The sequence below is a fragment of the Pantherophis guttatus genome, chromosome 1, assembly GCF_059756535.1.
Source record: "Pantherophis guttatus breed Tessera chromosome 1, ASM5975653v1, whole genome shotgun sequence".
NCBI classification, from domain to species: Eukaryota; Metazoa; Chordata; class Lepidosauria; order Squamata; family Colubridae; genus Pantherophis; species Pantherophis guttatus.
Window position 1 is genome coordinate 111,581,331 of NC_142063.1, and position 27,904 is coordinate 111,609,234.

General features: G+C 38.8%; 1 protein-coding gene and 1 long non-coding RNA gene across 2 annotated transcripts in view; one reads left to right on the plus strand and one right to left on the minus strand.

Annotated features, from left to right (window-relative positions):
- The window catches only part of LOC148116515 (uncharacterized), a 117,778-nt gene that overhangs the window by 78,654 nt on the left and 11,220 nt on the right, over positions 1 to 27,904 (minus strand). The window lies entirely within an intron of this gene.
- Positions 1,961 to 27,031, plus strand: LOC117659265 (acyl-CoA (8-3)-desaturase-like). The gene is made up of 12 exons (XM_087883304.1): positions 1,961 to 2,216; positions 10,038 to 10,148; positions 11,863 to 12,060; positions 12,753 to 12,854; positions 16,516 to 16,644; positions 17,950 to 18,010; positions 20,352 to 20,425; positions 21,455 to 21,552; positions 24,542 to 24,638; positions 25,486 to 25,565; positions 25,690 to 25,815; positions 26,715 to 27,031. The coding sequence occupies exons 1-12, from the start codon at positions 1,983 to 1,985 to the stop codon at positions 26,824 to 26,826; spliced, it is 1,422 nt and encodes a 473-aa protein (XP_087739430.1). The 5' UTR covers positions 1,961 to 1,982; the 3' UTR covers positions 26,827 to 27,031.

The window sequence follows — 27,904 nt, forward strand, 5'->3', positions numbered from 1 at the left end:
TTAATTGGCTGTACACCGCCCCGAGTCCTTTGGGAGGAGGGCAGTATATAAATTAAATTATAAATAAATAAATAAATAAATAAACCATATGGGATAATCTTTTAACTTCTTAGTTGCATCTCCAACTGCAGGACAATTATAACCTTCTATATAAAGTATTTTCTAAGATGTCCAGCATACATGAAACATTGAAAAATGTAATTGTATTGATTTCATTTGATGAACACAGGGAACAAATTTCACATATTTAAGTGACTTTCCTTTGATTTGCCAAGATAAAATATTCAAGCTTATTATTCCAGACATTCTGTATATAACTAATTGAATCAACATTCTTCAACATCCTATACATCGAATATTTAATTCTCAAGTAGAATAACCAAAACAAAAAAACAAAAAAACCACTCCACTCTAAGGCATTTTTGCACTTCTGCGAATGTTTTTAAAAGTGTTTTCTCCAAACTGAATTGATCCAAACTAATAATGCTATAGATAGCCTACTTTATCCTTTTCAAATAACTAACAAATGCTATTTTTTTTCAACTGAGATTATTTCATAGTGTAAGCTATTCACTATGAATAGTTTGGTGTAAGTTTGGTGTAATAGTTAAGGCACCTTTTGGTGTAGAGCCAGTTTGGTATAACAGTTAAGACAGCAGACTAGAAACCAGTAGAGTTTCAGTTCTATTTCTGCCTTAGATACAAAGCCAGCTGAGTAACCTTGGGACAGTCACTCTATCCCAGTGCTAGGAAAAAAGCAATGGGAAATCATTTCTGAAATATTGCCAATAAAATTTGTCCAGTCAGTCACCAGGATCCAACACTGAATGGCACAAAAAAAAGCATTATATCTTCTTTGTACAATGTAATTAAAAATCTGTTTGGAATGTGTAAAGCTATTAAATTCAATCCATTTATTAGTGATCCATTCCTGTCAATCCCCCATGACAGGCGAACAATACCAGTAGGACGTGAGATTTGTCGCTGTAATGCTTTGACAAATGAAAAGCTGTTTCGGATTGTGCCAGTCTCCTTTTTGTGTAGCAGGTAGAAATTCTCAACCGGTGGCATTCCAGGGATGGAGAGGAGGAGGAAAGAGAAAAACCAACTCCGAATCTTTTGAATCACAACTCAGCCTATTCGCCAAAATGAACAAATACTGGCAAAACTGATTTCGGTCCCATCACTACCACTTGGGGAACTCAAGCTTTAGACACAGACACACAGACACACACACACACGCACACACAGAGAGAGAGAGAGAGAGAGAGAGAGAGGGAGGGAGGGAGGGAGGGAGGGAGGGAGAGAGAGAGAGAGAGAGAGAGAGGGAGGGAGGGAGGGAGAGAGGATCTGGATCTTCTTTCACTCTTCTCCGTCCCAGACTTTTCACTTTTCTAGGAAATAGTGCGCGAATCGTCTGTCTGTGGCGATAACATGCAAAATAAATAACATTTATGTCCTGATGACATTCAGGAAGAGCTTAACTTCAGACAGAATCGCAGATCGGTCTGTGATCGAACTGCTTCCCGTGACTGCGGGGCTAAAGAAGTGGGGAGATCTTGCTTCTTAGTGAAACCGGTCAGAATAGAGCCTCCACAGAGAGACTCCGAAACTTGTTTGCCAATTTGCTTGCCCTGCACGAAATCGACCTCAGGGTCCTTCATTCTTATCGTTTTGCTTGCGAAGAAATAGGATTTTTGTGGAACCAAGAAAAGGAGTTTGCTCCGCTTACTGCAAAAACGCTGCCAGCCTCCAACTCCTCTTTCGTACTTGAAAAGCTGAACATCCCAGGCTCAGCCGAGTTGGCGCTTTCGGTGCTTCCCTCTCCGCGTTTGTTCTCCAGGGGAGCAGCGTCAATGACGCTCTTGGCCAATCGGAGACGGAAAAGGGGGGGGACTCCCTCGCCAGGACCCGCCCAGTCCGCGCTCCCGTGGTGCTGAAAAGGACAGTGCCAAGTTCCCCGAAGCCTCAGTCGAGGGGAGATGGCTTCCCAGCAAGGAGAAACTGGGATGAGGGAAACGGATCCCGCGGCCGATCAGTCCGGTCCTTCGCGGTTGTTTACCTGGGAAGAGATCGGGCTGCGCACCGGCCAGGGAGACCCGCCACGGGAGCGCTGGCTGGTGATTGACAGGAAAGTCTATGACATCAGCCGGTTCCACAAGAGGCACCCGGGGGGCTCTCGGACCATCTGCCTCTATGCAGGGCAGGACGCCACGGTAAGGCGCGCGGCAGGTGGCGAGAGGAAGACTCCGGTGTTTCCAGTTCCTTGCAACCACGAATCTTTCACTCTTCGTGTCAAAGCTGGATTCCTTTTTCTTGCTGTTGCCACCTCTTTTTTTTTTTAGCTCATTTCATTTAGGTTGCACTAAGATATCTGTAAGGGTAAAGCCAGACATGGATTTCTTCCTTTCTTTTTGGAAACAGACTCCCCCCCCCCAATTCCTTCTTTCTAACATACTCTAATTCAATCTAATCTAATCACAGATTTTCTCCGTGACATTCTGTCCCTAACCTGATGCTTCAGATCTTCCAATATAACTAGAACATTGCTGGTGGTCGTGTTCTCGTTCCTTCCACCTTTCCCAGAACTTTCTCCAGAGAGCAGGGTCTGCACAATGTGTTTAGAGTAGGATAACTTTGGCCTGGTTATTTGTCCTGAAGTGAGAACTCTGGGTTTAGTTGTCCAATGATCCATTGGTTTGTTTTCTTGGCTGGCCATGGTATTCTCAGGAGTCTTCTCCAACACCAACGTTCAAAACCATCAATACTCTTCTGCTTCTTCAACTTTCATTTCCATAAAGTACCACAGGGAATACCATGGCTGGTATTGCACAATTCTGCTATTTATAGATATAGACATATCATAGCATTTGAGTATCTTTTCCAAGACCTTCATGGCTACTTTACTAAGTGCTGTGTGGTATATTTCTTGACCGCTTGTTCCTGTGCTGTTGATAGTTGTTCCTAAAAGGCAGAAACTGTCTAACACTTCACTATCTTCATTATCAGTTCTAAGGCTGGTTCTTCTATCTGTTGTCCTTCATTTGGTCTTCTTTATATTGTATTTTAGTCTCATTTTTTCCCCATTGTACTCCTTGGCTTTTATTATTAGAGCTTGCAGATCCTCTGCATTTTCAGCTATTATTAGCCCAGATTATTGATGTTTGTGCCTCCAATTTTTACAACCACACACAACTTCGTCCAAATCAGCTTCTCTTAATATATATTCAGCATACAGGTTGTATGAATAAGGGGAGAGCATATAGCCTTGTCGCACACCTTTGGAGCCAGCCTGTTCTGTTCATGTTTAGTCTTCTTGACTAATATGCAAGCTTCTCTCATAAGAACAGTAAAATGTTCTGGGATTCCCATTTTTGTAAGCTTATTCAACCTTGATCTGATTGACAAAATTAAAAGTCATTCTATGATAAATGAAGCACATGTTAACTTCTTAGTATTTCTCAATTATCTATCATGCATCAGTTATATTTCATATTCCTCAGCCTTTTCTAAAGCTAGCTTGAACATTTGGCATCTCTTTTTCTATGTAGGCTTTTCATCTGCATTCGATGATCCCTATAATAATATCTAACCTGAAAGGAATGACCAGTGGATATGACCAAAGCATATGAATTAGTTCTAAAATAATATATTCAAGACAATGCAAGGGGAAAAAAATCCTGTATATTAATTGCTCAATAAAGGTGGTAAAGAGATAACAAGTATGAAAAAAGATAAAGGAAAAACATTTTCTCAACTCCTCTTTTGGCTCAGGGTTTTCAGAGAAGAGGATATTTACTTCATTGGGCAATTCAGAAGATCAGGTTAAAGAATCTAGTTTCACTGAAAGGAACAGACAGAAACTGAACCTCCAGGCCAAACAGATTGATTGATTCCAATTGTATCATGCCACTATCCAAGTAAAATTCTTGAGAGTTTACATGTATAAACTGTAAACCCTTCAATATAAATATTAAAATAAAGCAATTACAACAGAAGCCAACATAATCTCTCTCTCTCTCTCTCTCTCTCTCTCTCACACACACACACACACACACACACACACACACACACACACACACACACACACACGAATCAGATAAGCCAAACTTTTATTTAAAAAACAACAACAAATAAAATATGGTTAAGTCAGAATAGAATGCTCTCTGGAACAATTCCATTTTCTCCATCCTTCCAAATATGACCATGCTGATCTCTACTGGAAAACTGGAGCTGCTGCTTCCAGTGGAGAAGCAGAAGGAACTTCTTCAGGGATGATTTGGTGGCCCCAAATCATTATGAAATAAGGATGAACCTTTTGTGTAACTGGAGAACCAGCACCTTGGATTCTCTCTTTTAAACTCTTCCCGGCCATCCTTTTGTTCTCTGCTTCGGCTCCAGGAGCTGCAACCAACCCCCATCCCACCTCATCCCTGGCTGGGGAAGGGGGTGCTCGGGAGAACTTCGGCAAGGCTGGCCGGGCGACCCACAGCCAGGCTTCTTGGTTGGCAGCTGGGGAAGTGGGGTTACACACCGCTGGGGAGGGGGAGGAAAGGGGAGCAGGAGAAGAAGCGCTGGTTTAGATCGCAAAAGCCACAGACTGGCTCGATCGCCTTCCTCTTGAAGAGCCTGCAGGGCAAACGGGGGATCTGGGCTTTGGGCGAGCGACAGAATTCTCGCTTCTCCGCCTCCCCACCTGCCACTCCCCCTCGCGGGCCGAGATCGGCAAACCTGATTCGGGGAGCTGAACATGCTGCTGTCGCGCAGGAGGAGGAGAACGTCAGAAATGGGCTCTCTCGCAGCGCCTCCTCTCTCTCTTCTCCCCAGTGGCAGCAGCGCGTCCGGCTCACCGAATCTGGCCTGCTGATCTCGGGCGGCAGCGGCTCTGACCTGATCGTCGCTGGCAATGCTGCGGGCAAGAAGCGGCCACGCCGGTCCCACTTCATGGCTGCGCGAATAGCCCGCACCGGCCACTGCTCGGAGCTCTGGTGCCAGTACCCCTCCCCCCAGGTCGACAGGGCCAGGGCTGGCAGGAGTTTGTTTGCGGCTGCCACTAAGAGAAGAGCGCACAAGGCCGTTCCTGGTGGATGGCAGGTGCGCCTGGGGCATGTTCCCCCACCGTTCGCCCCCCCTCCCGCGTCGCCTCTTCTCCTCATGCTCTTTGCACAGCAGCTGCGCATGTGTATAAGTATTTGGGGGGGGGCTTATTTTCGAGGGGGCTTATTATAGCATGTGCGCTCAAAAGCCCAATTGGGCTTATTATCCCGGACATGTATTATTTTCGGGGAAACACGGTATTCTAACTCACATTACTACCTATAATAACAATGACCCCTTGGATAATTTCATCAATACTTGTGGATCAGTACTGATCACTTTGGGAAGCTCTGAGTTAAACACTGTCTCTGACCAGCACGTGCCCTTTTTTCCCATCTTAGAGCAAATAAAGTTGTTGAAGTGCTGTAATGAAGTTAAAGGGTTTTTTGTTGTTGTTGTTGCTTATTTATACATTTTTATTCATTGAAATAATAGAAAATACTTGTAGCTCAGGTTTTACATTTTGGCAGTGATTTACTCTCTGAACTTGCCATTTAGCTCCTGAACGTTTCATGAACAGGCCAGGTAACTTCATTTATTCATTTTTTAAACAAAATACTCTGATTAAGGCACTCTCAAGGATTTATTCCTGACAAAACAAAGACTGGACAAGCTGGTTCACAAATGTGGGCATGTGCCACCTCTGTGCATGCGCATGGCCTTCTGTGCATACACAATAGTCATGCATTACGTCCAGGCGGGTGGGCGGAGCCTTCCGCAGTTGCAGCCACTGGTTTGTGTGATCTGGACAGAACCGGATGAATACCACTACTGAACCACACCCTCTGCGCATGCTCATGGCTTTTGCGTGACTCCCCCCATGCTCTGCATGCACAATTGCTCCATATGCACATGGCTTTTGCGCATGCAATACATGCATACATGCCTGCATGCACAAGAGAGCTCTGAAGACCAGCTGGGTCTCTGGAATTGGGCACATGTGCACCAGAGACCCAAGCACCATCTGGGACACGCGCACACGCGCAGCTTCAGGTGAGTTGGGCGACAGCTCACCTGCCTGGAAAGATGGCTCTGTGTGCTACTTCGGCCACGGGTATCATAGATTTGCCATCATGGGTATAGAAAATGACTTGTTATTATTTTAACCATTCAGTCATGTCCGACTCTTAGCAAATGCTCTCCATGCTACCCTATCAAGCACAACTTCTTTCAATTATTGAATGTTCTTCTTTGTTATCAGCTTTGATGGTATCAAACCAGCTTGTTTTTTGCTTGCCCCTTTCTTCTTGTTCCACTAACTATTCCTAACATAATTGACTTTTCAAATAAATTTGCATGCATGACATGACCAAAGTAAATCAGACATAGTCTTGTGATTTTGGCTTCTAATGATGTGCCTGGTTTTATACGATTCACAATCTCTTTGTTGGTTGCTCTGGCTGCCCATGGTATACACAATTATTTATGCCAGCATCACAGTTCAAAGGCATCAATTCTTCTATGAGCCATTTTTAATGTCCAACTCTCAGACTCATACATCATTATAGGGAAAACTATTGCTCTAACTAGCCTGCTTTTTATATTAATATCAATTTTTATGCTTTTCTAGATCTTATTCATGTTAACCATTGGACTGTGGTCTAAGGTTAGTCAGTGTTTGATTTCAGGAGTACAACTGCCAACGTGAACAATTTTTGATCTAAGGAGCATATAATTCTCGAATTAATTCAATTTCCTCCTTGTTGATTTTAAACATCTCATATCCATCTGTAGCTGTTGTCATTATCTTTGTTTTCCTGATGTTAAGATCCAGTCCTACTTGTTTTACTTTTATCCTGATTTTCCAGATGATTTTTTCCAGATCTTCCTTATTTTCAGCCAATAGTGTTATATGATCTGCGTATCTCTATTTATGGTTCTTCCCCCAATCTTCACTCCAACATCAGGCAATTCCAGGTCTAATTTTCACATGATTACTTCAGATTGAACAAAAATTTGTCATAAAATGCTTCCCTGTCTAACTCCCTTACTGATGTTGAACCAATCTGTGGCACCATAGAATTCTCATTGTTGCGTCCTGATCAGTGTACAATGATCTGATAAATCAGATCAGGTGGGTTGGGACACCAAGGTCACACAAAGCCTCTCATACCTTATTGTGTGCTACACAGTCAAATTTCCTTAATAAAACACATATATAGATCCTTTTGACAGTCATGTGCTTTTTCCATAATCCATCTAATAGTGATCTGCAATGTGATCTCGAGTGACGTGCCCCTTTCCGAAGCCAGCTTGTAACTCTTGATTGATGATATTCTGTAGCCTCTGTTTAATGATCTTTAACTTGCAAGAAGCTTGCTTGCATGAGAAATCAATGCAATCTTGCAATAGTTGGAGCAGTTGCTGGCATCACTTTTCTTTACCAGTGGGATTAAAAACATATTTTTCCAGTCCCGAGGCCATTAACAAATAGTCCATATCTCTTGCCACAGGGCAGTGAAGATGTTAACTGGCACTGGTCTTAGTAATTCCACAGATTTATCAATAACCAAGACTTTCCAATTTGGCAATTTCTCCATAGGCCATTCTACTTCTTTTTTCAAGATGCTTCATTAATTATTAATTGGGCTGTCATCATTATCATCTTGATGGTAAGTCAAACTTCTATAGAGTCATTCTTTATATTATTTCCATCTGTTCTTGATCTTCTGCTGGTTACTTAGTACATTCCTGTTGTGGTCCTTGCTCTGCTGAAAAGCTGGATCACATCATTTTCACTATGGAAAACATGACCTTGCTACGTCCCTTCCTGTTACCTTCTTCCAGATATTGACACTACTCCTCCCACTGTCTACTTTTGTCTCGCCTGACTTCATGTTGGAAAATTGCATTCAGCTTTTTAATTTTGCCCTTATTACCTTTGTCCTTGGCTGCCCTTCTCTGACCAGCTATTTTGATGGTGTCATCAGCCACTTGTTGTTTTCTTTGGATTTTGGCGTGACACATATTTTCCATCAATTTCAATGATCTCTCACCACTGTTCATTTGGATCTTTCCCTTCTATATTCAGTGATTCAAAACTATTCTTAACATCTATGGCATGCATAGGTGAGATGTTGTTCAGATTGATTTTTGGGAGGGGGAAATACCTTTTTTCACTTTGCAAAATTTGAGCTTCAGTTTAGCCACTAATTGCTGATGGTCTGAACTACAATCAGTACCAGGAAGTGTTTTAACAGATGCAGCTGAACATTTCCAATGTTGTTGACATAAAATGAAATCTATCTGATTTCATTTCATGTTGTCCATTTGGTGCTGTCCATTTACCGTATTTTTCGGAGTATAAGATGCACTTTTCCCCCCTAAAAGAGGGTGAAAATTTGGATAGTCTTATACACCGAATGTAGCCCCGCCCACGAGGCCAAAAAAATGAGGTACGGAGGCGGTGATGGTCTGAGGCAATCCCTGCAGCCTGGAACAGCTGATTGGGGGTGTTCCGGGAAGCCAATCCACTCGCCAATCAGCTCCTCATGCTGAATCAGGCTACAAATTACATTAGTGCTGAAGCTGACCTGGCTGCTCACTATTTGCTGCAAAGACGTGTCACAGTTTGCAACAGCAATCACATCCTGAAAGCACACACAAGTAATTGATTCAGCAGGATTCAATAACTTCTCTTTATATATAATATAAAACATGAAGTAAATATACAATACCAAAAGCAAGTTTTCCAATGTGGTAGTAAATACAAACAAAACACAAGCAGAGGAGAGGATTTTCAGTTTCAGTTTAGTTTCAGAGCTCAGCACAGCATGCAGCTTTAGTACAGAACAGTTGAGCTAAGCCATGCCCAGGCTCCTTGCTGTCTCCTTGTTGTTCACACAGCAAATACTGTTTCAGTTTCCAAACAGCCCTCAATTCTCTCACACACTGACAGGACGCTAGCCAGATGAATACTGATGTATGCTTGTAGGCAGAGGCAGACTTTTTTTTTCTTATTTTCCTCCCCAAAAACTAAGGTGCATCTTATACTCTGAAAAATACAGTATATAAATGTTGCTTGTGTTGAATAAACCATGTCTTCATTATACTGAGATGATTTTCCTGGCAAAATTGCACTAGGCAATCAACAGCTTAATAACATTCCACTAGCCCAAACTTGCCTACTATTCTTGAAACTTCTCCTTGGCCTATTTTTGCATTGAAATCACCCATAATATATTTGCTTGAGCACATTGAAGCTCACTGTAAAAAAGTTCAATTTCATCATTTGAGTCTATAGTTGGAGCATAGATTTGTAGTATGGTGATATTGAGTGGCTTGACTCAAATTAGTATGCAATCGCTTATGCTATGTAATTCTCAACACATTTAGCTGCTTGTTTGCTTACACAGAATGCAAATCCTTTACATTTGATATTGTTTCCAGAAAAAAACCCCATAAACTTGTCTGATTTGAACTGACCGTTCCCTGTGCAGTATAACTCACTGATACCAAGGATGTCTATATTCACGCTAATCATTTCTCGTTTTACAATTTTGAGTTTCCCAAGGGATATGCCTTTAACATTCCATGATCCAATTCAATATAGCATTGTACAGTTGTGGACAACTCTTTCATCATGGGCCACATGGGATTCCTGAAGGCTTTCCTCCAACAATATCATAAAAACTCTGACTACTAACAGCTAGTTCTTGCTCTTCTCCAGTAGCTTGTAGGCTATCATCCAGCCTGGTATTCAATCCGAGTCATGTTGACTTATTGCCATAAAGTGTTTTAGTGAGAATTTTTGCAGGATAGTTCACCACTGCTTTTCCTAACACTTCCCATTTTGGAGGGCTTGGGACTGGCATATGGTTGATAAATCATCTGAGAAGAAAGGTAAGAATCAAATATAATCACTCAGCCTAAACATGTTTCTTCCAGGTTGCGGTTAAATTGGTTCTTTATTATAATATTTTTTTTCTTTTTGCCTTTAGGATCCTTTTACAGCCTTTCACCTTGACAAGACTCTAGTAAGGAAGCACATGACATCGCTTTTGATTGGGGAATTGGCACCTGATCAGCCCAGCTTTGAACCCAGTAAAAATGTAAGTTTGGAGACAGAAAATTGAGATAGTGGCTTATGGTGCTAAACTGCATACCCTTAAATATTATAGGGCTTGAGTCAAAGATCACTTTTGTCATTAAAACTGATCTGCTATTTAGGCCAGTAAAAGATTTTTACAAAGATATTCCTCAGTCTTTCTGCATTGTCCTTGTATTTCACTCCAATCTCTTGGCATTTATAAAAGCAGTAAAAGTCCATTTCCTTCAGCAGACTTTTAATTATGAAGTGATCTTAGTATCGGCCACTCCATTCCCATCCACTCTCCACCTCATTGCCCTGAAGCTGCACTTGATTCTTCCCAAAGATATCCAAAGGATATCTTCACTATCACTCACACTCAGCCTCCTCTCATCTTTCTGTCTGCTTCCACTAAGCAAGCAGGACTCGGATCCACAGGTGAGAATAACATGGAGAGAACCCTGTTTGCTTCTTTAGGCTCCACAGATTCAAACTGAACCCAAATAACCCCACAAAATGAGGCTTCTGTCATCTCAACAAGACATATCCAGGTAGTGTCCAATGTAGAGTGAATATATACAGTTTTATTCTTTTCATCCTCCAGATGTAGAGCAAACTCGTTTTATGTCCCATCAGATGATTTTCTATCTGATTTTGTCAAACAAGATCCAAAGTACTTTTAAAAATGCAGCTGGGCAATAAGATTGGGCAAGTAAACTCAAGTTCTTTTAGGCTGCCTTCCTCAGCCTCCACTTAATCAATCCCAGCCTGTCTTCTCAAGATTATTAAGCAGGTGGTTGCAATGCAGCCTCAGAGAGTCTGGAGAAAATGGTTTATCTGGATCCTTTTCAGTCAGGTTTCAGACCTGGGCACAGCACTGAAACAGAATTGATCATGCTTGGGATTGACCTGTGGTGAGACTTCTGGCCAATTGGTATCCACTGATGTTACCTGATGGAAGTCATTGAATGGGCAGCTTTATAAAGTGATTAAAGTAGGTAAATAGATACCAATAGCAGTTCCATTAATATTTAATCAGAATAATAATTAACATTAATTCATAATATTAATTACATATTTTATAACAGTAATAAAATACTACATTTAAGTAAATATTAATGAAGTTGGAATATAGTACAAATGTGTTCTATAAATGAATTTAATGTGCAAATATATTACAATAAATATATAAATAAAAATAGTACTGAATAACACAACACTCAGTGGTTTTGTTTAAACTAATAACTCTCCAACCATAGATTAGTATGTGCATTGGAGGAGTATATAAAGTGGTGCCACTTTGTGGACACTCAATAAAGCTATACCAAACTATACCAAGCTATACCATAAAATCATCTTCAGCTTTACCAATTATTTCTCCCCCCCTCTCTCTGTTTCCCCATTAGTGCTTTTTGCCAAGATTATTAAATCCAGATAGACATTGATTTCTAGTGTCCCAAACATGAACTGTAAGTTGTGTAGCAGTCACTAAGAAGAAAAATAGTTTATTTATGCAACAATTTTTCATTTGTTTTTTTCCACATTTACTATTTTTAAAAGAATATTTGTCAAATTTTGGGGTCACATGCTTTCCTCTTCATTCCCCTATAAAAAGTTTGGAAAGAAAGGGATAGTTTGGAGGGCAATTCCACCAAGACTTCTTGATGTTAACTGTCTAGCTATGCTGTATCCATAAAATCAAAACGTCTGCAAATTTTCTGAATTTTTCCCCATAGAAATTATTAGTAGAAGATTTTCGGGAACTGCTGTCCACTGTTAAAATGATGGGACTCTTCAAGCCAAACCAATTCTTCTTTTTCCTGACCTTGCTCCATATTTTACTGCTGGATGCTGCTGGCTGGTTTGTGTTGTGGTATTTTGGGATATCTACAACATCATTTCTTATTGCCACAGTGTTGCTGACCGTTTCTCAGGTAATTTTCTTGCCTTTATTTTGAGGCAAAATTGCATTTTTCATTAGATTGGCTTCCTACAGCAGAATGTCTTTCAGCCAAATTAAAATAATTTCTTTATAAGGAAAATAACACAGATTCAATTGTCACCGGCCTTCAGAAGATGGCATTCAATTGTTTGGAGGAATAAGGATTGAAGAAGGCTAAGCAATTCAGTTACATAAAAAGCCACTTCTGTTTTGCCCAACAAATGATTCTGTAGAAAAGAAGGATATGGGAGGCTTTTGGGAAGAGACTGGGCAGCCATTTATCTTAGAAGACCTGCAAGATCCCTTCCAACTCTGTTATTCTATGTTCTATGATGCCTTGTCATTTTATATCTCAAACCTTCCATTCTGAAGCAATGGAACAAAAATAGAGCATTAAAAAGCAACCATGTCTTCTCATGTCTATCACACAATATCAGATACGGTCGTGGAAGATATCTGTGGTTATATTGTAGAATTGCTTTCTTGTGCCTATCCAGTTTGGAATGTTTCTCTGGGTGGCTGAATCTTTGATTGAATAAAAAAAAAATATCCTAGAATGAATGAGCCTTTATTCTATCTATCCCAGCAGTTCTTGCATAGCTATTACAAATACCATTGGATATAAATTGCAGGAGTGACACAAAAGTCACTCCTCTTCTGTTGTGAACCACCCTTTTCTTTTAGTCTCAAGCAGGCTATCTACAACATGATTTGGGACATCTTTCAGTCTTCAGTAATCCAAAATGGAACCACCTTTTTCATGAATTTGTGATGTGCCATTTAAAGGTAAGTAAGGTATATTATTCTTAAAATGTTCCACATAATTGAAGGGAAGGAATATGGAATGTTGCAAATATACATGAAAAAATTTCATGAGTAAATATCAAATGTGTTGTGTTATTTATAACAGAGGTGTCAAATGGGATTCTCATTTTCCCATTCCCACTCAAAGAATACAAAGAGTTCTCTTATGTTAAATCAAACTATTTGTTTGTCTATCTTATTAACTGCAGACAAATAATGGAATTTCACTTATAATAAACAAGATGAATGTGAAAATTAACCAAAAGCCAATCCCAATTTCAGATCTGAAGGTGGTGAGACCTGATTCATATAGATCAAGATCATGTTAAATAAATTCAAGAAAGTTATGACTTGAATGGGAAAACATCAAAGTGCCTATAACTGTTTCATTTGGGGGTATAGAATAAAATGAGAATAACATAGCAGATACCTTTGAGGATATCAACTCTGAAAGTTTGAATGAATAGGCTGAAAAAGTTCTACAGAATTCTGATATAAATTTTGACATATTCCTCTTCTACTGTTTTAAGGCAGAAATAATAAGAATGAAAAAAAAGAGCAGCACAGTCTCTTGGTTGTCCAACAAGGAGTCTATAGATCAATCATACTGAAGTAAAACAGAAAACACTCTAGTCAAATTTAACTAGAAAAAGCAGGTTATATGCTATTGTGACTACTTAAAAAAAAAGACTGAAGAATGTTTCTGTATGAGAAGGAGAGTCAGAGTTGGGGGAACAGAGTCAAGAGAGGAATCATCCTGGAGTCGTTATGTTCCCACAAGCAGTCCAAGTCCAGCCATCCTTGAATTCCATTAACTCTTATCCAGTGCCAATTTAGCGTAGACCATAAGGTCAATATGGCATGGAAAAAATAGTGTTTTAAAAGTAGACATTCCATTCCATAAGTTTCTAAATAATGTAATTGTTTTCAGAGGTACCAGAGTTTTACATATTTACAGTATATCCTAATACTGTCCATCCAAACAAAGGTGCTGTATATGTATATTCCAAGGTTGCTCAAATTGGAAAATTGAACCCAATTATTAGCTTTCACTATTTAATACTTGACAATAGGTAAAAAGATGATTTATAGGTGGCATCTAGCACCGGCTAGAATTGCTAAGATCTTCCCTAACTCTAACCCAAGGTGTTGGAAGTGTGCACACCAGCAAGGTTCCTTTTACCATTGCTGGTGGACGTGCTCCCAAGCAAAAAAGTACTGGAAGATGATTTGTAATTGGCTCTCAGAAATAATAGGTGAAACTTTCGAATTAGATCCTAAAATACTTCTCCTGGGAATTCTTCAGAAGGAAATGACAAAAAAGAAGAAATATTTGGCATTGCATATAATAACAGCAGCAAGAATTGCCTTCGCCCAACAATGGAAAGAGAAAAAAATCCCGAATGAGGAACAAGTAATCGGCAAAATAATGGAGTGTGCCGAGATGAATAAATTAACATTAGAAATTAATGACAGAGATGATTCGGATTATTACAGCGTATGGGACAAGTGGTACGGGTGGCTAGAGAAGAGGAAATTGAAATAAAAAGGGAAGAGACCAGAACAAGAAATAGTAAAACGGAATAGTAAGAGAAGATGTAGAGAGGATGGTAGGAAAGATAAGATGGCAAGGAGAGGATACTCGGATAAGTAGGAGACAAAAATCTATGTATTCATTAATGTATAGTAGAAGATTATTATAGATATATATATATACGACTTAAATGATATGAGAACACAATTCTCCACTTTTTCTTTATTTATTGCTATGCACTACTATGTATCTGGTCTGAAAAAAATTACTCACTTATGCTTAATATGTAATTTGCATTTATTTCTTTTTCCATACTATGTAACCGGATGGAGAAAAAATTGTATTATTATAACTTCTTACAATAAAACACTTAAAAAAAAAAAAAAGACAATAGGTAAGCACGATAGTTCTAAAAACTGAATCCTGCCTCATTAATTAGAAATTGGATTTCCTGTAAAGATATTCATTTAGTATCATTTAGTATATATATTTAATGGATTCGGTGCAAATATGGAATTGATATTTAGTGAATGGGTGACCCAATTTTTACCTATTAGCATCAGTTCTGATTTGGACAATAGAATATTCTGTTATTTTGCATCAATACTAAAATAACAGAATGAGGTTTAGAAATAAACAAAAAAATGTGGGCATTTGTATTCAACTGAGTTATGTAGTACTCCATAGATATTTCTATGTTGTCTAATAGCAGAAACCAAAAAGTGTTAAATATTGATTGAAGTATTAATTAATGTAGATATTAAAAAGCAAAGGTGAAACTGGACATCTGTGTCTAGTTTCTCTAAATAGTGGAAAAGTGGGAGAAAACATCATTAAAATTTACTTTAGATGTAGATATAATATTCTTAATCCATTTAATGAATTCCAAGGGATTTTCAGATCTATTTAATATAATAAACATGTATTGTTTGTGTATTTTATCAAAAGTTTTTCAGCATCTAATAATGAGATTACAAATTGACCTTTATTTTAAGTCTGTTATATCTACAATGAATCCTATATTATCTGTTGCATGTCTAGTTTTTTTTCACCCTGCTTGATCTTTCTTAATAACAAATGGTATCACTTTGCTATAATCTATTTCCTAACACTGCTATTAAAATCTTTGTGTCAACATTATCAGTGAAATTAGATGAGGATACCAGGTGTTAAATGCTAGTGATAAAATTTCCTTATCAATAAGTCTGATTAAATACCAGTGACAAAGGTGTCAACCTCCGCTTTTTGCTGCTTTGGCTGCCATGGTAACGGGGGAAGGGGGAAGCTAGCACTGAGTTATAAGCAGGCTGGAGAGAGAAACGAAAGTGAATCCTAAGATATAGTGGTTCATCTTTGAAGCTGCTATAAGGTCAACGGCCATGGCATTCCTGATGAATGACACCGCCAGACATGTGCTTCCACCTGACCCCTGGGAGACCTTTGGATTGGATGGTTTACATTGGACAGTGGGAGGGGATGCTTTCTATCTGTAATTTTCGCGCTCTTGCCTCAGATTCTGCTTTTCCTTGGTTGCAATTACTTCATTTTGGGTCATACTGGACCCAAAGCTAACAGGGAGTGTACTACAGGTGAGTCAAAGAAAAATAAGAATAAAATGGTATGGAGGCAAAAAAAAAAAAGACTCATTTAAAGTGAGACAGAGCAGAATAAATGTAGGTCTCTATTTTGTTTTCTGTTTCTCCCCACAGGTGAATCTCTCTAAATACACAAATAGCAGAGCAGCACCTCTTCCAGTGCTTTGACAGGCAGGGTTTTTGAAAGGTGATAAAACTCATTTGCCACCTACTCATGTTAATATCAGAGAACTCATTACAATACTCACATTTCCCCCAGTTTTGTCCATATAGGCAATGAATGTTTGAGATTCTTCAAAGCTAGAAAGCGCACTTAATCTTCAAACTGTTTTGAACCTCTCCAAGATAATTCAGAGTCAGCTGACTCAACACCTCAAACCTATTTGAAAAGCTGATTCAAAGGTTCAATGGAAGCTCCTCTATATTACCTCTTCAAAGCAGAATTCTGTGGTAGTAAATAGTCAAGTAATCTTTTAAAAGAGCCTGAATGTTTTCTTTCATTCTTCCTCTAAAGGGAGTTTCAGCTAATTGGTGGACTTTGCACCATTCCCAGCATCACGCTAAACCCAACTGTTTCCAGAAGGACCCAGACATTTCATTTCATCCTGTTCTTATGTCATTAGGGGAACCTCTTTCTCTGGAGGTAAGAAGCAACTGCTTAGATGACAACAGATTTTACTGAACCCTGACCACTCTCCTTTCAGATCAGAAACTGTTAAGCCATTTCATTGTCAAAGGTTAGAGTTGAACACAATATAATTCTTCTGGATTTATTATTTGTATTTATTAGCAGCGTTTGATAAAACAAATCTCACAGAGGTAGTAGATTAGTAGGGCTGGACAAAATGTTCACCCAAGGTAGCCACAACAAAAGTGTATTTCCCTTTCTAAGGCTGAGGTCAGGGTGGCTTTGCCCAAGGAGAGACTAGAACTCACTATCTTGCAGTTTCTAGCCTGATGCCTTAACTGGCAACTCCTGTTGTAGCTCATAACTATAGATAAATATTATGGATTGGATTACTGGGTGAATTATCTCACTGGATTGATTTAACAATCCTGTACAAAAGGATTCTGAGGAAAGCAGCAAGTTTTTATGGCCATGAGTGCAATCCTAAGAAGGTGTTTAGGGAAGCAAAGTAACAGATTCTTTCCCTGTCCAAAAATCTGGTAGCTCGGGTAGGATAGAAGATGGAGGGTGGTATGGGGCTTAAGCATCTGTGGATTGTTTTAGATTTGATAAGTATATTTGGCCTTGGCTCTTTCTTAAAACAAAGAAACTATAGAATTACTTATGCCTCACAAGCATAAATACTGGATGAAAATGTTTTATCTCTGATGGTTGTGAGGTTCTGAGACTGTGGCAGTCAGTATAAATCTCAAAATGAAGAAGCTGCCCCATTTAGCTGAGATTCTGGATTCCCATTTTGTTGTTAATTCACCCCTACTGAAACCAGTCAGGATATTAATTGTGGCAGCTATAGGATGGTGTGGCTGAAGAGCTGATATTGGGACAATGGAGCACTTTGAACCCATCAGATCCAGGTCCATCAGTAACGCTTCCCTTTGGGGCCTTCTACTAATGGAAAGGTTAGTAAAAGTTTATCTAGTTTTTCTGCTACCAAAAGGGACAGCTTCCTTTCCTGGCTAAAAAATAACTAAGTTTAAGAATGTTCTTTCCGTATTTATATTACAGGGCTTAGTTCAAACGCTATCTCACTCTGCCATGTGTTTCTGCATCTGAAAATAAAGACTGCAGTCTATTCTATCTACCATAATTACAATCTATTATTGTGACAGCTGTGTGCATCTCACTTTTTTTCCTTTTTTCCTGCCTGAGTATTTATTTCACAGAGCAGCTGAAAAGGATGTTAAAGAAATGGAGCCTTAAGTTATAATTACCTAGTGAAAGTTATTTGTTTTTTTTTTCATGACCTACTTTCTTTTACAGTTGGGTTTGCAGAAAAAGAAATACATGCCTTATAACTATCAGCACAAGTATTTTTTCTTCAGTGAGTATCTGATTTTTTCCCTACCTCCTTAAGCTGCAAATGAACTTTTTCTTGTGTAAAAAAAAAAAAGCAACTTTCGCAAAAAAGCTATGGATCATCTTCAGACTCTTATCTTTTCCACCATGAGCTCATGGACAGATGACATATGCATTCTATATAATGCCCAGCACAGTGCAGATCAATAACAACTCTTTGTTATTAATGATACGATAAAGAGGAGGAGGGAAGACAAAGAGCAGAGGCAGCAACTGCAGAACATTGCAGAGAATGAGGAGGAATTCTTTCCTTTCTCAGAACACAGTTTCCCATGAGTTTAACATACATGGTGGAGGGATGCATCCTGATTCTAAGTCCACATCTTCAAAAACAGAATATGCCTAAACAGTGCAAAGAGAGAAATGGCAAACAGGAGTGGGTACTGCACTTTCTCATGCAACTACTCAATTATTTGATGTTCTATAGCCATGATGGCAAACCTATGGCATGCGTGCCCGAAGTGGCACACAGAGCCATATCGCCTGGCATGCACGGCGTCGCCCGTTCCTCTTCTAGGTTTCTGGTGTACATACACACTCAATGATCAGATGGCCTTTTTGCATGTGGCAGTGCTGGTAACTAGAAGAGCTGGTCTTCCGTTTTCCTGTATGAGCATGTGCGCTGCCCAGCTGATCGTTGCATGTGCATGCGCACCAGAAACCCGGAAGAGTAGCTGGCTGAAACCGGAAGTTCAGTAGCTGAAACCGGAAGTTCATTTTCGGGTGTGCGCATGCGCCCTGGGCAGCTCCTCTTCCGGGTTGTAGCCCTGACAAATGCGCCGAAAAGGTTCGCCATCACTGCTCTATGGGCATGACTGAAGACCACCCATAAATCAAATTAGAGTGGAAGAAAATTGCCATGGAAGGAAAACAGGACAATAATGGAAAGCATATTCCATTCTCTTCACCAGCAGATACTTTTCTTTTTGAAACTATTTTATTCATAAGAGCATAAATGGGGCCTGCTGGATTGAACCCCTGGCCCATCAAGCTCAGCAGTCCATTCTCACAATAACCAACCAAGGAAATCCACTGGTTTTCCTTCAGATGGCCTTCAGAGGCTAATAGCCATTGAATCTCATGAATTCCATGACTTGGCCCATCCTTTCTTGAAGCCAGCCAAGCTAATGCCCACCATCACTAACTGCTTACAGCAGTTCAGAGGGGGCCCCTGTCATAAGATTTTTTTTAATTGTCTCCAATTAGATTGAGTGTTGAGTCTGAGTCTCAAGAACCACAAAAGTATTGAACTCTGAACAAGGTTTTTTTTTTTTTTTTTAATCTTCCTATAAGGGTTAGGTAGTTATTTTATTTTGGAAGAAACCCAAGATATAAAAGCAAAATGTGAAACTTACAAGTTTATATGTGTTTTCTATTGCCTCTACTTTACATTGTATTCTATTGCTATTTCTATATTGCTACATTAATTACAATTATTATAATGATTACAATTATTATACTCTATTATGATACCGTATTCTGTGGTACTATTATATAATAATGTTTTCTTCTTACAAACACTGTTCTCCCTTAATTTCTCTCTCTGGAATTTCTTCTCCTTTTCTTCTCTGCTATTGGCCAGCAAGTAGAGTACCACTTGCAACTTTCCTTGTTGTGCCTCTATGCTTCTTTTCCTCTGGACTATTAACCCCTCCCCACTTTTGAAGGAAAAATGCCTTTTATTTGGGTGATTCCAATAGAAGAGCTCAGGGTAGAACTGTGGAGTCCTTGGTGCTCCCTGAGCTCACTAGTTTACTTGCAGACATTTCATTACCCAATTAGGTAACATCATCGATGCTAGAAGGTAGTGGGGTTTGTTCTCTTTATATTTACTAGTAGCTTGCCCTGTCTCTAGTTTTAGGTTTTATATTGTTGTAAGTCACCCGCAGTTGTATTTTACAAGATGGGGAGTTTTACAAGATGTCTCTTATAAATGAATACATAAACACTTGAAAGCTGGTCTCACTGGATTTACCAGGACTTTCTTCTAAATAAACCTGAATAGTTTAAGATAGTATTGTCCACTTATCACGAGGAATAATAGAGTTTCCTTTAGCTCATTCAAGTGTATTTTAGTCAGTTGGTTCTAATGGAGCCAACAAAATAGTTTGAGTGGCACAATTCAGGCAGTGTCTGCCATGTACATGTCTTGGGGTTGATTTATTTTTGATGATGAGATTCTCAAGTACAATTATAATTGTTAAATAAAATGTTAAATACAAAACATTTTGAGGAGTGTGGTTGATGCTTCCTTTATGTTTAGAAAGGACAGTTAATGGCTATATGCATCTTGTTTCCTTGTGCAGCATTGCCACTGATTGTAGTGCCAACTTTTCAACTTCACTCGTTGTACTTTATACTCCAACGCAAACTCTGGAGGGTGAGTACACAAATATTCCATACCAAATATTAAAATACTGAGATCCCCCCGCCCCAATGGTATGTTTCTAGGTTTAGAATATTATTTCCTTAAGAAAGGAACCGTTTTTAGGTGGGTATAAAAATTGGCATGGGGATATTGTTAATGGGAAAGTCAAAGCCACCCAATTCCAAGTGCTTCCAGATGACTATTGCTGGCTATCAAAAGGCCTTTTATGTAGAAGGCATTAGTTTTTTATCTGGGAAATCAAACATGTAGAAGGCATGAAGGGGAAACTTTAGAGGCAATTGGACAATGACATCGGTTGAACTAAGAATGTACAAGAATTACAATCGAGTTTTCTTAAGTAGTGATTTTGAGGGCTTTGATTCAGAAATGATTTATGGTGACTTGAATAAAAGTATAAAGTTATGGTTCATCTTTCTTTGTAAAAAAAAAAGGGATTGAGGGATTGGAAATGGGGTTGGACTTATTTTTTTCTAGTAAAGAAGATGGCAGAAGAGACTTCCCCAGCCTTATTTAAAGTGGGAATTTGTCATGCACTATTGTCAAGCTTTCTCACCTGATATCACATAAACATGTCAGTTGCTGAAAATAATGTTTTTATTTTATGTTACATACACAGCAACACTGGTGCTTACAACCACACCTGGTCTCTTGTATTGATAATCACTATATAAAAAGCTTGTCTTCCCTGATTAATTAAAAAAAACCTTATAACAACATGCAAAGAAACTTCTCTCCTTCTCCATCACTTTCTGGAATGATGTGAGCTCAAAATATTGTAGTTTTTTTTAAAAAAACAAGCATACTCAGTCTTGTCTAGTGAATTTTTCTATAGCTCTTATCAATCAGTTAAATCTGTTTAAGCAGCCAGGGTAGAAAATGGTTCTGTAAAAGTGGGCAGTAAACAGAGCAGAGTTTCCAGAAAATATACATCTGGATCTCAGTAAGATTCCATGTAGGATGTCTACTTGGAGCAAGGAAAGATGCTATTCTAATGTCCGTTCCTTTTCTTCTCTTCTACAGGAAATGGCATGGACTCTGGCATATTTTATCCGATTCTTTATTTTCTTCAACCCCATATTGGGATTCAAGGGTGTTTTGGGATACTTCTTTCTTTTGAAGTACTGTTCATCTTATGTACTATTTTCTTTGTGTTTCACTATTCCTTCACAGACTCTGACTGTTCTCTAGATTATCCTTTCCCAAACTTGTCCACTTCCATATGTATGGGCTTCAACTCTACCATTGGCAGTAATAGCTTTGTTGGCTGGGGAATTCTGGGAGTGCCCAGGCTGTGGAAGGCTGTTCTGAACTTACCCCCTCATTTTTAGGACACCCAAACCAGTGGTGGGTTGCCCCCGGTTCTGACCGGTTCTACAGAACTGGTAGTAAAACTGGCGGGAGGCTCCACCCACTGACCCGGATGTCATCAGAAGTGATCTGCGCATGTGGTTCTGAGCATACACAGAAAAGCATGCGTGTGCGGGAGTGAAGCGGGTGTGTGCGCGCGAGCACAATGTGAACCGGTAGTAAAAGTAGGTAGAATCCACCCCTGACCCAAACTCATTTTCTTTCTGTTGAGGACTGGCGCAACTGCATTCATCACTTACTGACTGCAGCAAAGATCATTTTACAATCTGAATATGTGAATCAACCACCACATATATGCAAAGCATCAAAGAGGTTCTTTATTTTGACTGAACATTAGATGAAGTGCCACTTGGGTGTAACTCCATGAAATGAAGCAGCCCTCAGTTCTAAGTGCCATATTGAATTGCCTGCTTCAAAGGGCAGTCATTTTCCAAGGATTTGAGCACAGGGAGACAATAGGGACTAGCCAACTTTCTCCCAATAGCAGCAGAGATTTTCAAAGGATACTAAGTTTGCAAACGGTACTTTCTAATCGCTTTCAGAAATTGCTGATTAACTAATTCTAAGCTATTAGAATGACAAGTTTGAAAATGTTAGATAAATTTACCTTTCATACAGAACAGAAGAAAGTTTTAATGATAAGCTTAAGAATTTAAAGAATCTAAAATAATCAACCAAAAGTTAAAAATGAGTTTGATCTTAGAAAGTTACAGATGGACTAAAGATCCAGATAAAATTGGAATATTATAACTTTTGCACTAATATTTTGGAATTAATTATAAAATAAGTACAAACAGCTTGTCAGGGTTCCAAGTAACACCCCCAACGAAATCAAACTCCGAGGCTTGAAGTTCCTCAATGCTAACTTTTATTAGAAATGTCATATTGGCACATCTGGGAAAACCCGAATCTGAAAGCTTCCGGGTTTTCCTCACCCACAAGAGCATTCAAGACCTTGCCCGCATCTCCCACATGTCCACACAGCTCCAATCAGTACTTTCCTGAACAGAAGACATCCTCCAATTTCTCCCTTGCACAGCTGCCAGACACCATGGCCTTGAACTTCTCTTAGAGAAGTTTGTTATGGGTATCTCTACTTCACTCATGCAACCCCCCCTCCCAACTCCCCACGGTATGATTGTGGCAGGCCTGGATCCTCAAGGCACACAGGTAATATGGCTTCCAGGCATGACACAGCTTCTTTATGGGAAATAGACCCTGTTTTGGTTTTACAGAACATAACATAGATAAATAATTTCATGATTTCAAAAACTCGACAGAAGAGGGGAAGAAAGATTTTAAGTAGAGGAAAGATATACAGATCTGTATATGCAAGATAGTAAAAAATGTTATGAAAATAAAACCACTGAAGGAGAGTTTTGTAGAACTGAATTAGAAACTAGTAGCTATAATAAGTAATGATTATGCTTTAATGGAGAGACTATATTCAAAGGATGTTATCGAAGAAATGTCATTTTCAGAACAAATTTTGACAAGTTGGAGACAATATTGAAACTGGATTTATAACTGATAGGCTAAGAGAATAATTTAGAAAAGGAAGTTGCACTGGATCTTCAAAAGAAACTGGCTGAGGTTTTAAATTTTAAAAATGAAAAACAAATGACAAACCAAGACAATGAACTGCATACACTTTTCCAGCTGGAATTTAAGATGAGCCTTGTTAAAACCTTGAATAATTTTGTGTGATAGGACAAAAAGAAATGAAGAGAAATAAAATATTAAATAAAATATTATTGCAATATTTGAATGAGCTAAAGCAGGATTCCCCATCTGGGCCTTGAGCTGTTCGGAACTGTGGAAGTGGTAGGCAAATGTTCATGCGTGCATGCATCCCCACTTGTACGAGCAGTGGTTGAGTGTGTGCATGAGCTTGCTGGCCACTCACGCAGCACCATCTCCTCTCCTCTCCACCCCCTCCCTGGTCCACAAAGCCAGAAAGGTTGGGGAATTCTGAGCTAAAGATTAAGTAAAAGGAAGGAATATAAAGTTGGTTTATTTGACCAATGTTAAAATAAGATCAATTATAAGATAAGCTATCCTTTTTGGACTTTCTGCTGACACTGAACTGAAAAGGATAATGTTTTATTGATTTGTTTATAGATAAGATATGGAATGAAGAGATAAATGTTTGTGATTTTACAAAAGATGAAGAGTTATTAAATTTGTTTATACTTTGTGATGAAGGTTGGAAGTAACCTCTTTATGTATTTTTTTTCTTTATTATATTCTTACTTTTCTTGCACTTTTTATTCTTTCTATTCTCTTTTATTTCTTTAAGTTGAGTTTATACAGTCTTTTAAAAATGATAAAGAGTATTGTAAAGGGCTGGAGGGAGTAGTAAGAACAACCTCACCAATTTGCCTTCCTCGAAGAGGGTCATATGTCACCATGTGTCATTATATAGCTATGTGGGATATAGCCAAGCCACTCTGTAGGGATCAGTATCCATGGTATCTGGTCAACCTTCCAAATTTGTCCATTAACTCAGAAAGATTGAGGGTCCTGATCTTTGGTTTGGATCTGACTCATTGTCACTGGGGGAGTGTTAGAAATGAATTGGTTTCCATAGAAAGGCATCATTAGGTCTAGTAAATGACTTGCATTCTAAGCCTAACAAACAAACCAATAAATTTGTCCCACTATTCTACTTAACAGCTTACTTGTGTATAGTTTCACTTTGCCTCATTTGCCTGACTGTGCCTCATTTCTGTCTCTTAGTGTTCTTGAGAGTATTCTATTTACATGGATATCACAGATGAATCATCTTCCTATGTATATTGATCATGATAAAAACATGGATTGGTTCTCTACACAGGTAACAGAGCAGTGGTGGGATTTAATATTTTTTACCAGCGGTTCTGTGGGTGTGGCTTGGTGGGCATGGCATGGTTTGGTGTGCGTGGCAGGGGAAGGATAGTGTAAAATCTCCATTCCCTCCCCACTCCAGGTGAAGGTTACTGCAAAATCCTCATTTCCTCCCGATCAGCTGGGACTTGGGAAGCAGAGAATAGACGGGGGCGGGGCCAGTCAGAGGTGGTATTTACCAGTTCTCTGAACTACTCAAAATTTCCGCTACCGGTTCTCCAGAACGGGTCGGAACCTGCTGAAACCCACCTCTGTAACAGAGATCTCAAAGATAAAATTGTTGGCTGTACATGATTAAACTTTAGCTTGTCTGTGTAATTTTATTATATGACAATAATTCACAGATCCATAATAATCCAATTACCACAGGATCAACTATAATTTGCATATGTGAAAAGTATTGTTTCACAAAATGAAAAATAAATATATTACTAGAAGTACATTTTAATTCTCTGTTTTCAAAACTGTACACTGAAGACTATCAGATTTGATACCAAAAGAATAGAATAGAATAGAATAAATTTTTTTATTGACCAAGTGTGATTGGACACACAAGGAATTTGTCTTGGTGCATATGCTCTCAATGTACATAAAAGAAATGAGTATTTAAACTCTACTATTAAGGTAATATAATTTAAGATTTCCAAAATTCAATATATTTGTCTAGAAATACTAGCTATACACCAATAGATACATACAAACCAACATGAATATAAATATAAATCATGGACATTTGCTTGTTCTTCCTTTGTTCATAGTATGTCTGGATTAAAACTTGTCTTTCTCTCTTCTCCCAGCTTCAGGCAACATGCAACGTGAATCAATCTTTTTTCAATGACTGGGTAACGGGGCACCTGAATTTTCAAATTGAGCACCAGTGAGTACTGATTTAGGGCAATAAGAAAGATTTTAAGCTATCAGTGAGAAATTGCTTCATAGTTCAAATAAGACAAAAAGATAGTAAAGGATCACAAGTTCTTTGCCTTCCTTTCTGTTTATAGTCTCTTCCCTACGATGCCTCGGCACAACTTTTGGAAGGTGGCTCCTTTGGTGAAATCCATGTGTGCCAAACATGGTATTGAATATCAATCAAAACCCCTATTCACTGGCTTTGCTGACATTGTGCAGTAAGTATCAGACTGCAAAGACTATCAGGTCAGAAGAGGAGTTGGGGATCTAGGAAACATTCAATTTATAAAGATTAGCCAAACAGCAAATCAAATGAAGGATCTGCCTGGTTTTGCTCTTAAGGACATGGGAAAGGTAAACATGCAATGATATAGACATACTTATATACATGTGAATATGTCAACTGAACATTGTCCATTGGGTAGAGGCTTCAAAAGCGATCTGGTGTGCAAAGTATGAAATTGTTAATGAGAACAAAGGTTTTGGATGTAGATCCATTAAAAGAATAAAAATAAGCCTAATATCAGAAAGAGAGAGATGCTAGTTATTAAGCATATGTTCCCTCACATGCATTTTTCATAAAGCTAGTATTAAATAATTAGTTATCAGTTAACATCAAAGAGCCTTTCACAGGTGGCAGCACCCAGCTGTACTTGGGTGATCTTGAAAAAAGCTAAGCAGCATCTAAGTTGGTAATATTTTGATAGAAGCTATCAAGAAAAGGATGTAAGCTAGACTGTTAAGCTGCAAAAGTAACCTAGAAACAGGCAATGGCAAACTATTTCCATGTTGCTTGCATGAAAATTACACACCCAGGTGGCCTCCTAAAGATAGGCAGACTCTGCCCTCTCCAACATGACTATGAAATTTGGGTGCTTGGATAAAGTGCTACTTTATGATAACCCATATAAAGCATCAATGCAAGCTAGAGATAACTGTCAAGAGATGTCAAATACCTAAAAGAAGTATCACTCACTGAGAGATTTTTGGGCCACTCTCTCTGTCCTCAATTTACTGCACTTGAATTCACTTCTCTGCTTGAATCTGAGGCATGCTTTTTCTAAGTAGGACTTAACTCTCATGGCAATGAAGAGAATCTTATTTTCTGTTTTTTCAGTTCCTTGAAGGTTGCAGGTGAAATCTGGTTCAAAGCATATCATCTTGAACAGAAAACACAAAATCCTGAAATCTGCCTTCCACAAGGGAAGAAGGGTGAAGAGACAAGATAGATCTGAGAGGGACCTGACAAGCTTCAGGCATAGAAAACTTAAAGTAATTTGTAAATGAAACAGAATGATGGAGAGCCTCAGCTCAACTTTTGGCATGTTTCCTAATGAATATAAGCATTGCAAGCAACACTTTTTTTTTCCTTTTCTGCTTCTGGGTCTTGGATGTATCATAAATAAATAAAGTTTCTTAATACTTTTCATTGAATTTGCCTTTGTTTCTGCTTTTTACATTTGACCTCTGTTTTGCAATGGTCATGAAAATAAACTTAATAGCTGTTGCAGTGGATTCTGGATTATGATATGAGATTAAACTGTGTCAGCAGATACAAAACGCAGCTAAGAAACCAATCCATATTTCTTCTACTTTACATTTGGAGATTCCATATTATTTACCTGAAGTTTCTCTCACCCAGGGCTTCCAATACTGGGAGAAATCGAGAAATGAAAAAGTATCTCGCACCACCAAACAAATAATATCACCAAGATAGCCATGCACATCTATATTTTTGTGCTTTTCTTCATTCTGGGGTCTTGTTCTTGGACTGGCGGGATGACATAAATACAAACTGAGAAATGGGGGCAAACAGTTTTGTTGATGGAAAAACAGCACACAGGAGAAGTGTGTGTTCCAAGTTGGTGCTGAAACAGAAAAAGAAGCTGGTTTCATGAGAGTGCAGAGGAAGTGGTGTTTTTCAGTGTTTGCAACGTGCTAATATTCCAGTACTGCTTCACAGCTGGCATCATGATATGGCCAGGGATATGTCCAACAGAAGATGCAAGATATAACCTTGGTGTTTAAAGACTTATAATAAACACAGGATTACGGTTGTTTTTAAATGTCCAGCCAGAACTAGAAAAAATGGTACATTAGAAGAAAAGAAAAGAAAAAAGTGAAATCAACCTAATCTGAAAAGTAATGGTAGGGTGAATAATTCACCTTGGATTAGGAATAAATCTCTAAAGTAAGAGACCAAAAAGAGACACAAAATTTGCATTTTGTATATCCATCTGGAATACAAAAATGAAATTAAAACAAAAAACTGAAATTAAAAAACAATTATTAAAATGGACAATCAGA

Excerpts from the sequence above, each read along its gene's own strand:
- LOC117659265 (XM_087883304.1), top strand. The coding sequence starts at position 1,983 with ATGGCTTCCCAGCAAGGAGAAACTGGGATGAGGGAAACGGATCCCGCG. Across the intron at positions 10,149-11,862 it reads GCTTTGAACCCAGTAAAAAT|AAATTATTAGTAGAAGATTT; the intron begins GTAAGTTTGGAG and ends TTTTCCCCATAG. Across the intron at positions 12,061-12,752 it reads TGTTGCTGACCGTTTCTCAG|TCTCAAGCAGGCTATCTACA; the intron begins GTAATTTTCTTG and ends CTTTTCTTTTAG.